Source organism: Heloderma suspectum, chromosome 2, assembly GCF_057233095.1.
Source record: "Heloderma suspectum isolate Gila_16-S chromosome 2, 16-S_ref, whole genome shotgun sequence".
Classification (NCBI taxonomy): Eukaryota; Metazoa; Chordata; class Lepidosauria; order Squamata; family Helodermatidae; genus Heloderma; species Heloderma suspectum.
This window is the reverse complement of record NC_139459.1, coordinates 13,882,406-13,894,877: the sequence shown is the minus strand read 5'-3', so window position 1 is coordinate 13,894,877 and position 12,472 is coordinate 13,882,406. Positions and strand designations below refer to the sequence as shown.

At 47.6% G+C, this 12,472-nt stretch overlaps 1 protein-coding gene across 2 annotated transcripts in view; it reads left to right on the top strand.

Annotated features, from left to right (window-relative positions):
* Positions 1–11,366, top strand: part of PSTPIP2 (proline-serine-threonine phosphatase interacting protein 2) — a 52,242-nt gene extending 40,876 nt beyond the window's left edge. The window contains exons 12-15 of one of the 2 annotated variants that reach the window (XM_084832850.1): positions 2,129–2,207; positions 4,980–5,014; positions 8,137–8,199; positions 9,662–11,366. In XM_084832850.1, coding sequence (XP_084688976.1) covers positions 2,129–2,207; positions 4,980–5,014; positions 8,137–8,189 — 167 coding nt within the window. In that variant the 3' untranslated portion in view covers positions 8,190–8,199; positions 9,662–11,366. Of the gene's footprint in view, positions 1–2,128; positions 2,208–4,979; positions 5,335–8,136; positions 8,200–9,661 lie in introns of those variants that run through there. The other variant, XM_084832849.1, reaches the window with a different exon arrangement.
* The last annotated feature ends 1,106 nt before the right edge of the window (positions 11,367–12,472 follow it).

Sequence of the window (12,472 nt, the reverse complement as noted above, 5' to 3'; positions counted from 1 at the left end):
CATGCAGGAGCACATGCTGTCTGCCAGACTCTCCCATGGAGAACGTAATTTATTTTACTGATGATTGCGTTTATATCGCCCCTTTCTTCCAAGGAGCTCAAGGTGCCAAATAGGATTCTCCTCTCCCCCTTCCCATTTTATCTCACAACAACCCTATGAGGATGGTTAGGCTGAGAAAGAGAGAGGGAGACACTGGCCCAAGGACACCCAGTGAGCTTCACAGCTGAGCGGGGATTTGAACCCAGGTCCCCCCAGTCCTAGGCCAGCACTCTAACCACTGCACTGCACAGGCAAGGGGGTGGAGCGTTGGTTGGTGCTGCCTGAAGGTACTTGGGTCCAGAAAGTGTAAGTCAGAGTGATGGGAGGGGGAGGGTTTTTCACCGCCTGACACCCCCCCCCCGAGCCCCAGTACCCTCCAACCATGCACCCCTTGGCCCTTTTAATCCCATTCCTCATCCACCTGCTTTAGACGTGAATGGAGCAGAGCCGGGTTGAACGACACGGATGTAGTCATTGCATCTGGTCTGAGCCTAAGTTTCGGTTTGAATTGTTTTCATCCTCCTATCCAGCCGAGTTGGCTGTGCATCCTCTCTGCACCATTTCAAGCAGTCCTGTGCATTGATGCTGATCTGGGAGAGCTTCCCTCCAGGTGCAGATAATAGGGTTGAGGAGAGTTAAAACCTCCCCCCCGCCATGGCACAATTCTGATCTGGGTTGTCTCTCCCCCCGCCCCCCACCAAGTAACTGCTCTTTACTATATATATATATATATATATATATATACACACACACACACACACACAGTACTGTGCAAAAGCCTTAGGCCACCATTAGATTTGTTGTTTTAGCAATGGTATAATGACCATATATTATTATTTCTCTGTCTCTTCATTAGAATACAACCAGAAAATACAGGAAATTTGTATGCAATATTCAACAATAGGAAAAAAAATCAGAAAAAACAGCTTCCATAGGCTAAAGTGGCAAGTATTTAGTGTGACCTCCCCTTACACTAGAGTAACAGCAGGCGCCTGGCCAGGAATGGTCTTTGTGGAAGGGTAGCAGCCAAGAAACCATTTTTGTGGAAAGGGAACAGGGTGAAAAGGCGAAGATATGCTAAAGCTCACAAAGATTGGAATGAGGATCAGTGGAAAAGAGTATTATGGAGTGATGAATGCAAGTTTGACATTTTGGGGTCCAATCGTCGACAATATGTGAGAAGAAGAGTTGGAGAGAGAAGGACGAATGAGTGCTTGCGGCCTTCAGTGAAACATGGTGGAGGGTCTGTCCTGGTCTGGGGCTGCATTTCTGCCAGTGGTGTTGGCGATCTTGTCTGTATTGATGGGATCATGAATGCTGAAAAGTGCAGACAGGTTTTAATTCATCATGCCATTCCTTCTGGAAAGTGCCTGATTGGGAATGGTTTCATTTTTCAGCATGATAACAATCCCAAGCACACTGCTAATGCAGTGAAATCATATTTAGTGAGGAAAACAGCTGATAAAACACTGACAGTCATGGACTGGCCTCCACAGAGTCCAGACCTGAATATTATAAAGGCAGTATGGGATCACCTGGACAGAGAAATAAAGACAACCTACATCTAAAGAAGAACTCTGGGAAGTGCTGAAAGAAGCCTGGTATAATATACCAGAAGATTACTTCAGAAAACTTCAGGACAGTCTCCCCAAAAGAGTTCAAGATGTGCTTAGAGCCAAGGGAGGTCACACTAAATACTGACTTTTGCCTGTACATATTTCCTGTATTTTCTGTTTGTATCTTAATACAGAGACCAAAAAATAATCATGGATGGTCATTAAAACATTGCTAAAACAACAAAGCTGGTGGTGGCCTAAGACTTTTGCACAGTACTGTATAGATAGATAGACAGACAGACAGACAGACAGACAGCAGAATTGCTATTTGTGTGAATAATGTCACATCTAGCTTTGGCCTGCATTTCTCCAGATCTCGCACTGAATGCCACATGAACCTATTGTAGTTGCTTTTCCACCCAACCACTGGCCAAGGAATGAGTATTTTTGACAGGATTTTGCAGCTGATATTGCAGTTCATTTACCGGACACAGTACTTACAACCTGGCTGCTTTCCTCTACACGTTTTGCAGCTCCGGTGGTCTATGAAAATTATTATAACATGCAGAAGAATGCAGTGCCTGGAAGAAATAATGCCCCGGCACCTGGGAGGTAAGAATAAAGGGATTGCTTACATTTCTTCATTTAATTAACTCAATTTACTGTGCTTCTCAGCTGAGATTGGCTTATTAAGAAGCCACAAAAGGTACAATGCATTAGATGTTACTAGGCGTGTGCTAGGGTCTTCCAGGACATCCTACAGGTAGGGCTGTGCTATGAAGAGGCAGCCTGAGAACTTTGGGGACCTACCCTGCAGGGGTGGTGGAATCTTTTCTAGCTCCTGCATAGTAGAGCCTCTGCTGAGGTTTAAATAAAGATCAGGTAATCCCAAAAAGAAAAAGAACAGTAGCTACATCATTATTCCCGGGGCAATAATATCAACCCAAAGGGAAGGACTTAGTCAGGAACAGGTAGTTCTGGGGTCTACCTTATGGTTTATGGTATCCTCAAATAGCAGTTCCTCAGAGTGAGCTAAGCAGAAATGTTGCCATGGCTTGGCTGCCGCTTGAGGAAACCTTGTCTACTCCCTTCTCCATCACTGTCAGGATTGATTCTGGGTGCAGGGAGATCGTCAGCAGCTCAGATTCAGAAGAGGAGCTGCCAGAACTGGGGGAGGCTTTTTCACAGGCCAGTTCAGATATGGGCAGGCGTGCTTCTCAGGTTACCAGATGGCCGGGCAGGAAGCTTCCCCCTCACCCCCCTCTGAGAAGCAGCGAGCAAGAGGAGGAGGGGCTTGAGGACTGTGACCTAAGAGACGCGAGGCGGCGGCGCAGAGCTAAGAGGGAAGCACCAGGGGCGGAGCTCAGACGGTCTAACCGGTTAGCGCTGTGTGAGAGGCTACGCAGGGAAGCAGCGCGCGAGGGGCGGGACCTCCCTCCCTAAGTCAGCCTAGCCAGACAGCCGCCCTTTCAAACTGCGGGCAACTTTCGGTGATCCCATTTGAATCCCCTGGAGGCATTCCTTTGCGGCCAGAGAGTCTTGGAGGATTTGCATCTGTAATGAACTTGTGAATAATGAATTAAAGGCGTGAGACTGAAGCCTCTCCTTTTGTGTGTTTGTGAGTGCTTGAGGAAAGAGGGGGCCAGGGGAACCATGACTATCATGGCTTGGCAGCCAGCACCTCCATCTGTGCCCGCCCTGAAAGTCTGCCCTGGAGCTTCCTCTCTGGCCTTCTTCCTCTCGGTCTCCTCCTTTTCCACCACCACCACCACCAGAAGAAGAAGCCTATTTTACTGGTGGAGGGCTGAAAGTATCGTTCTCCTCTGCAGCCCTTCCTACCATTCCTCAGGGTTACTGGGTTCATGTATAGGAAGCGCCATTAATATTAATTAATTAATTAATTGATTACATTTCTAAAGCTTCCATTAGCTGGAGGCCTCTGGGCAGTTTACAAGACAAAGCTTAAACCATAAAATACAATGACATAGTAAAATATAATATAAAACCATAAGTTTAAAACAGAAGAAAACCAAAGCAGTAACCGAGATAAAAACCAGCGGCAGTGCTAAGACCGAAAAGCGCACTAAGGGTGCAGTCTTGTCCTGATGCCTGCAAACCTCTGAACCCGGAGGCTGACGGGCATCCAGTGCATAGCAGGAGGAGCAGCGGAGGCAATCTTCACCTCCCTGCTCCTCCTGCTTTGCATTTTCATCTAGCTGGGGTGCTGCAGAGGGGGAGGGAAGGAGGACGGAGAGGCCTGGGGAGTCTTCATAAGCTGGCTTCTCCAGCCTCCCCCCCCCCCCCGCTCACAGAAGCGCCCCCTTTACTTCCTCTCTGAGGTTGCTTTTGTGACGAGAGGCAGCCGGCATGGCTCTCTCCGCATAGGCTGTGAGGGGGCGGGGAGCGCAGATGAATATGCATGGCACTTGAGGGAGTAACAATAAAAAGACAAAGCCCTTACCCCGAGGAGCCCACAATCCTAAATTCAAAGCAGGGGAGGCAATAGAGCAGGGGTGGGTAACATGCAGGCTGCATGTGGTCCACCCCTGGCTGTTTTTGTGTCCTCCTGTGACTGAAGCTGCCGAATTTGCTGCAGCGGTGGCAAAAAACCGACGATTTTGCAAGCAAATAAGGTATGCTGGGGGCACATGCTCCATTTGCAAGCACAATCGAGTTCCCAGGAGGTTTCCCCAAGCACAATTCTACTTGCAAACAAGGTATGGGCTTCCTGATGGTTTTCTTTTTTCTTTTTTCCTGCAACCAAGGTGCATCAGGTCGCTCTTGCAGCAGTGGCAATTGCACCGCCAAGTGGGTTGCATGGGGTGCAATGTGCCCCCCACCCCGACCTCCAGAGCTTGCCTTCCCTTGCAGTAGAGGGACAGCAGGAAGGCAGGTGATGGTACACGGGGCAGAAAATGCACTCTATACTGAGGATAGAAGTGCACTTCTAAGGGCATCTCTACACCAGCCTAAAATCCTGCATTTAAAATGGAGCTTTCTGCTTCCTTTTTAAATGCAGGATCACAATGGACTCCCCTTTTTCATGTGCTTCCTTTCCCCCTCCCCTTTCCCCCCCCATCCCCGTATCTGAGTCTTCCATTTTCTTTCTTTGATCTCACTCCTCTTCTTGCCGCTTTAACTCTTTTCATGGAGGAAACTCAAGCGGAACACAACGGGGTAATTTGATAGCTCATTATCGGCGATCTATTTAAAAATGGAACAAAGGGCATTTCATGCAGGAGATGCCTTGGAGGTTCATGGCGTCATGTAAAGAGCCTGCAAACTTCCACGAGGGAGCCATCTGAATCACAGGATAAAAGCTCCATGTGAAGAAAGCCTAAAAGCTGACCTTATTCAATGGTGTGCTTTTTTTTCCCCCTGCAGGAGGCCAAAGTTACCCATCCCGTCCAGTGGACCAAGTAAGCAAACCTGCTGCTTTTCTGCGAATCGTGATGGGCTGATGAAGTCACTTTTACCGCTCTTTCCTGCATCTCTGCTTCCCTTCTTTTTAACTCAGGGTCAAACTAGATGGGAAGAAAATAGCAAGGGCCCTGATGGATCAGAGCAAACGTTTCTCTCCTCCTGTATTCTGTGCCCTCAATGGCCAACCAGATGCAATGGAAAGCCTGCAAGCAGGGCCAGGGTGCAATAGCATCCTGTGATCCCATCTCCAGTCTCTTTAAAATGATATTATTTTATTATTATACAAGATTTGGATTGCGACAGTGGAACTGGGGGAGAGGGGTTTAATCCTTACCCCTGCTGTCTTCCTAACAACAACTTAGCGAATCCTGGTGCGTTTTCTTGATCTGCCCCATTCCTCCTCACCCCGCCCCCCGGTAAAATGTGAGACAGGAGACATAGAAGGAATACTCTAGCAACACCATTCTGGCTGGATGACCTCAGCATGGCTGGCTGGGGAATGCTGGGAGTTGTAGGACTTTTTTTTCTGTCTAAGCATTCATGGGATTGCATCCTTAGGAACGTAGGAAGCTGCCATGATGGGTCAGACAATCAGTCCATCTTGCCCAGTATCGCTTGACACTGACTGGCAGTGGCTCTCCAGGGTTTCAGGCAGGATTCTGTCCAAGCCATACCAGGAGATGCCGGCAATGGAACCCAGGACCTTCTACACACATTGCAAGGGCTCCCTCCGTGAGCTACAATCACCTTGCAGTAGAGAAAACATATGTGCACAAGTATGCTTTCCCTAATGGGGCTACAAGTAGCTTAGCATGAATTTTAACTGGAGAATTCCACACAGGAGATAAGGGTTAACCCCCAATCCCCCAACACCATGCTTCTGATCTGAACCCCCCCCCCCGCTTTTAATAAATCTTTTAAGAGGGGAAGATCCAGTCACAGATCTCCATCTTGTCTAGCTTGGCCCTTTGTGTCGCTCGTTATTGTCAGTTCCTTGTGTTTCCTGTATGATCATTTTTACTCCCATCAGCCTTTTAAAACAATATCTTGTATATACACCAGGGGGGAGGAGTAAATAAGGAGAAATGTTGATATAGCCTTAAAGCCAGAGTGGGCATCGTGAGGCCCTGCAGATGTTTTGGCCTACAACTCCCATCAGTCCTAGCTGTCCTAGCCAATGGTGAGGGCTGATGGGAGGTGTAGACCAAAGCATCTTGTGGGGTGGGGCACAAGTCACCCACCTCTGCTTTAAAAGATAAAATGTTGGCCTTGGATTTGGGAACAGAACATAAGAAGACCCCTGCTGGTCCATCTAGTCCAGCATTCTGTACACACAGTGTCCGACCAGCTGTCGACCGGGAACCCTTCCTCCCACCCCCATTCCTCCTCGTCAAAACCCACTTAAGAAAATAGGAAGAGCCATTCTGGATCAGACCAAGCATCCACCTATTCGAGGATTCTGTTTACACAGTGGCCAACCAGCTGCCTACAGGAAACCCACAAGCAGGACCAGAGTGCAACAGCACCCTCCTGCCCATGTTCCCCAGCAACTGGTGTACTTAGTCAGACTGCCTTTAATGCTGGAGGTAGCATAGAGCCATCAGGATGAGAAGCCACTGATGGCCTTCTCCATGAATTTGTCCAGTCCCCGAAGCCATCCAAATTGGTGGCCATCACTACGTCTTGTGGAAGTTACTATGTCTTGTGGAAGAACAACCTGGAACGTGATGAAGATCAGAAGATGAGACTTTGAATTGTAAGAGATGTAGCACAGTAACCCAGTTAAACCAGAGTATGAGATGTAGCACAGTAACATACACTTAAACCAGTTTTAAGTCTGTTTAAGGGTGTGATCAGACTGTATCTGTGACTATTAAAACATGTATTTCCCACCTTTCCATTGGATGACTCTCAAGGTAGAAGCTTTACATTTTGAAAAGTGTACACCGAAAGGCCAAACTGCGCACTCTGCAGCAGACGCATGTAACCGTTCCTGGATGTTTTTAGTGAAAAACAGTGGTGGCAGGCTATGTGTCTGAGCAGAGGAAAGGTGGGACAGGATGGGGAGGAGAAGTGCTTGACCCTTTCCTCTCCAGCCAAACTGCGCACTCTGCAGCAGACGCATATAACCGTTCCTGGATGTTTTTAGTGAAAAACAGTGGTGGCAGGCTATGTGTTTGAGCAGAGGAAAGGTGGGACAGGATGGGGAGGAGAAGTGCTTGACCCTTTCCTCTCCAGCCAAACTGCGCACTCTGCAGCAGACGCATATAACCGTTCCTGGATGTTTTTAGTGAAAAACAGTGGTGGCAGGCTATGTGTTTGAGCAGAGGAAAGGTGGGACAGGATGGGGAGGAGAAGTGCTTGACCCTTTCCTCTCCAGCCAAACTGCGCACTCTGCAGCAGACGCATATAACCGTTCCTGGATGTTTTTAGTGAAAAACAGTGGTGGCAGGCTATGTGTTTGAGCAGAGGAAAGGTGGGACAGGATGGGGAGGAGAAGTGCTTGACCCTTTCCTCTCCAGCCATTTTCCCACTTAAAATCACCTCCGTGAGTTGTTTTACCACTCATGGTAGATAAGACAGGGCACCACATCTTTCCCCCTGTCAATGGAAAGACAGCTTAAGGGGTAGAGTTTAATAGTCCCCCGCCCCTTCATTTCTCTGTTTGAACTTGGAGCCTTGTACAGCATTTAAAAAGAAAAGCCAGTTGTGTAATGCCTGTTTTTTAAACTAAAAATATGAAGAGTGATTGTGACAGGCAGGGAATTGGAAACACGTGTGTCGTATATGTACACTAGTCAATGGGCTAAGATTATCTGTGGGCTTCCTGTAACAAGTATCCTTCATGGCCAATCTAAATTGGTTGCTGTGTAAAGTGTGAACTTGCCCTAACTTTCATGGCTCCCCGTCGCCAACACACTCTGGAATTACATGAGAATGCTGCAAATTATCTGTTGAAGGTCAATGTCTTTCCCCCACCCCACCCCACCCCACCCCACACATACACATTTCCCTTCAGAACTGCGTTTCCCAGGATTTCTAGGCTGGGTGGGGATTCATGTTAAATCCTGCCCTCTTAAGTTCACGATGCTAATTGATTGTGATATGTATTTTGCAGTGGACCCGGAGTACTCTACTGTGGACGGCTACAGTTTGATACAGCCTCACTAGCCTAGAGAGCGTAAGTTTGTTGATTGTGAAAGAGACCGGTGTGGGTGCTAGGAAACAAGTCTGGGAGTTTGCCACTGTGCTGAGCCCTGTCCATTTCCTGTCATCTGCAAATGTTCGAGGTTTAGGGCAGGGGGAAACTCTTGGGCAAACTGCTAGACTTTGTGAAATGTGAGGCATTACCCTGCAAAGGGCAATCTTGCAACATCTGGAAAGTGAACTTGGCAGCTCAGAAATGCTGAGGTTGGAAAGGGGTCTCGGAAGTCGACCTTGTGACAAAATTCCTTCACTGCAACAGAATACTGTGAGCCACTTTTGTCTGCCAGCCTGATCTTATGCCTGCCTGCAATGGGCACCAGAACTTTTTATAATGCAGGCTGTTTAATCATAGAATTGGGAGGGGCCTCAGAGACGATCTAGTCTAACCGTGCTCCGTGCGAGCTCTGCAGTGCAGGGCGCAGCTACAGCACACCTCTGACAGATGGCTGACAAATGGCTTCTTCGGAAAACCTCCATCAAAGGAGAATCCATCACCTCCTGTCACGATTCCCTTAGCCCCCAATTTACTTCAGCGCCCAAACATACACAGGCGAGAGGCTTCAGTCTACAGCTTTTAATCCAGTACTTCACAGGGTCATACAGATGCAAATTCTTAGAGAAACTCTCCTTCTACAAGGAATACCTTCAGGGGATTCAAATGGAATTTACGAGAGTTGCCCACCTTTGGAGAGGGAGGTGGTCTCGCTAGCCTAACTTAAGGAGGGGGAGGTCCCTCTCTTCTCGTGAGGCTTCTAAGCGCAGCTTCTCACGCAAGGCCAATTGGGTAGACCGTCTTAAGTTCTGCCCCTGCCTTCTCTCTCTTTGCTCTGCATCTGCACCTGGCATCTATAGGTCAGTCTCCTGCTCACTGCCTCTCACGGGTGTGTGTGTGTGAGGAGGGACCCTCAAGCTCAGCCATCTGGATGTTTGTAACCTGAGAAGCATGCCTACTCATATCTGGACTAGCCTGGGAAAACACCTCTCCGATGTCTGATGGTTCTCCTTCAGAATCTGAACTGCTATCCCACTCCCTGCACTCAGAAACACCCCTGACACCTCCTTTTTGGGGGTGGGAGATGGAAAGGTGGGATGTAAATGTAATAAACAAATGGATAAGTTTTCCCTTGGTTCAATTTTTGATTACAGCTATGCATCCGCTGTTAGCCTCAGCGCCCCTGCCCCTCCATTTGCAATGTGGATGTATTAAAACCAGCACCAGAAACTTTGGGCCCAGAAACTAATTGGAAGCCAATTCAGTTGGTACAAAATTGGCTGAAGGTGTCCTTGCCTGGCACTTTTTTTCTTTTCTTTTTACACACCCTTAGAACTTCCATTTGGTTAGATGCAATGCAGGAATAACATAGGGAGAGAGTCACAAAATGTGTACTTGGAAGTCCACTTCATGCTTTGCTGACGATACCATTTTTTTCTTCTAGAACTTGGAATCTTGCCCAGCTGTGCCTCCATGAGGAAAGCAAATAAGAAAACAACAGCATATAAGAAGCTGTGCTTTCCCCCCTTTCTCCATGATTGTGGTTTCTCTTTGGCTGGACTAATTCTCCTTCCGAAAAACAAGGTCATCCGAAGAGATCATTCTTGCACAATAGAGAATTCTTGCACAAAGCAGAAGAGCGATAAAAAACTGTGACTTTCTGGCAACAAACCCCACAGACTGGTTTTTTCATTTCAAGGGTGGGGAGGGGGTGGGGTGGGGCTAGAGTGTTAAGTTTGGATATGTGAATCTTAAGCTGAGATCCTCATGTAGTGATGAAATCCACTGAATATCCTTGTGCAAGTTGCTATTTCTCTACCCGACCTACCGTACAGGGTTGTTGCAAGGGTAAAATGAGAGTATCCCATTATGTTGTCCTGAACTCTCTGGAGGAAGCATGGGATACCACTGTGAAAGCTAAGGATGCTGAGAGGAGGAGGGTAAGGGAAGGAAGGCTTTTCTTTTTAGTGCTGGCCCAAGCCCTGTGAAGTCCAGGTTAGGAGGATGGAAGGACTGCTTAATGATTAAAAAAAGATTATTAACAACAGCCATAACACTTATTTGCCTGTACATGATTGGGAATCAATGTGTGGGAATCAAAGGACTACAAGGTAATTTGTCTTCTGCACTGTTACATGGATTCTGAACTTTGGTGGGGCAGAGCTCAGCTTCCTGAGAATCTCTCCTTTCATTAAAGGAGGTTGCTAGTCCTCATGGTTTTGAGAGCTGGAAAATATGTGGCTGCTGTTTGCCAGCCTGAGATCCAAAGAAAGCCACAATGGAGTTTCTGTGCTCTGTATGGATCTCTGTCATCCCCCTCCATGGCTTTTAATCTTCCCCTTCTTGTAATGTTCTGTTTAATCCCATTGCCCTGGCCCACACATACCTGGAGGCAAGGATCTGTATTCTTAAAGCACTATTCTCTGAGAAATGGAGAAAATGATGTGGAACTGTGCAAATGCGGCAGCTGCCGGTTAACTGGCCTTAGTTTCACTTACTGCAGGGGCGCACAGCCGTTTCACTCCCGAGGGCCTCATGTGGCTGGCCAGGGACCACACACGTATAATAAATAAATCATACCCAGCAACACACACACACAAAGTCCCAGCAGCCCTGACACAGAACACTCTTGCTGCAGGCTGCAGTGGGGGAAAGGTGATCTGTTTTGCTAAGGGAGGGAGATGAGAGCTCTTTTCTATACTTCTTCCCTCCCCTAATGATCCTGAGTTTTTTCTACATGAGGCTTTTATTGTGCGCTCATGATTGCTCACAAATTCCTAGAGGAAAGGCTATCAATGGCTACTAGTCCTGATGGCCAAGTGCTATCTCCAGGATCAGAGGCAGTGGGCCTGCGTACCCCAGTTGCTGGGGAACATGGGTGGGAGGGTGCTGTTGCACTCGTGTCTTGCTTGTGGGTTGGCCACTGTGAATGCTGGACTAGATGGACCCTTGGTCTGATCCAGCATGGCTCTTCTTATGTACTCACGGTAGTTTGCAGGTTCTTTACACGGCGATGTCATCCTCCAGGGCCTCTCCCATGCTTTGGAACCATTGTTGCGGGTTTTTTTTCTTAACCGGGAAAGTGTGGTATTTTTTCTGAATGGCTTCTATAACATCATAGAAATCTTGTAATTACACAATTCTGCTATACTACAGCACGACCTAGTGTTCATATAATGGTGCATATAGAAAGGCAGACAAAGACAACCTCCGGAAAAAAATGTGTAAAGGAGCCAATCTTCATCCTGCAAATAAGCTGGAAGTAGAAGCTTCGGTAAAGGTGCAGATGAAACGCTCCACGTAGAAAAGCTCCTTGATACAGATATCTCTTTCCTTGCCATCAGTGAGGAAAGAACATTTTGTATCGGGATTTCAGGAGAAAGGAGTTTAGTGGTGTTGGGGTCAGGACATCCCCCCCCCGGGGGGGGCATGCGGTTGTGCACCCCTGACTTACTGGTATCCAACACAGATTTTTTTGAGTTGCATAGAGAGACCTCTGTTGATTTTGAATTCAGTGCCTGAGCTGTATGGTGGATTAATAGAGGAAGAACAGAGGTAGTCAGTTGACAAATAAGAACAAATAAGATGGGGGAATTAAGCACAAATTCCTGTCTCAAAGCTCTGGAAGAAGCCATTGCTCACTGAGAGTTGCATGCAAGGAGTCCCCTTCTACAAGTTGGAGCTGTTGGGCTGGATCTATGCCCATCTATTGCAAATTGCTCAGAGAACCTGGGATCTAGAAAATGGGAGTCATCCCATGAAGGTGATTGTTGGAAGATTCAGGACAAATAAAATGAAGGACATCTTCATGCAGCGCCTAGTTAAACTATGGAATTTGCTGGCGCAAGATGTAGTGATGCTCACCAACTTGGATGGCTTTAAAAGGACTGGACACATTCTTGGAGGAGACGGCTATCAATGGCTACTAGCTCCAGTATCAAAGGCAGTGAGCCTATGTACACCAGCTTCTGGGGAACATGGGCGGGAGGGTGCTGTTGCACTCGTGTCCTCTTGTGGGTTTCCCATGGGCGGCTGGCTGGCGACTGTGTGAACAGAATGCTGGACTAGATAGACCTTTGGTCTGATCCTGCATGGCCCTTATGTTCTTATGTCTGTTGTGTGCATCACAATGGAAGTAATGCATGGCTGTCTAAATTCACCTCCCACCCCCAAGACTGTTAAGCCCAAGTTCTAAACTCATCTAGCTGCACCATGGTTGCTTCTTACTCTCTTTTCCCCAAGGGCTGCAAGGTTC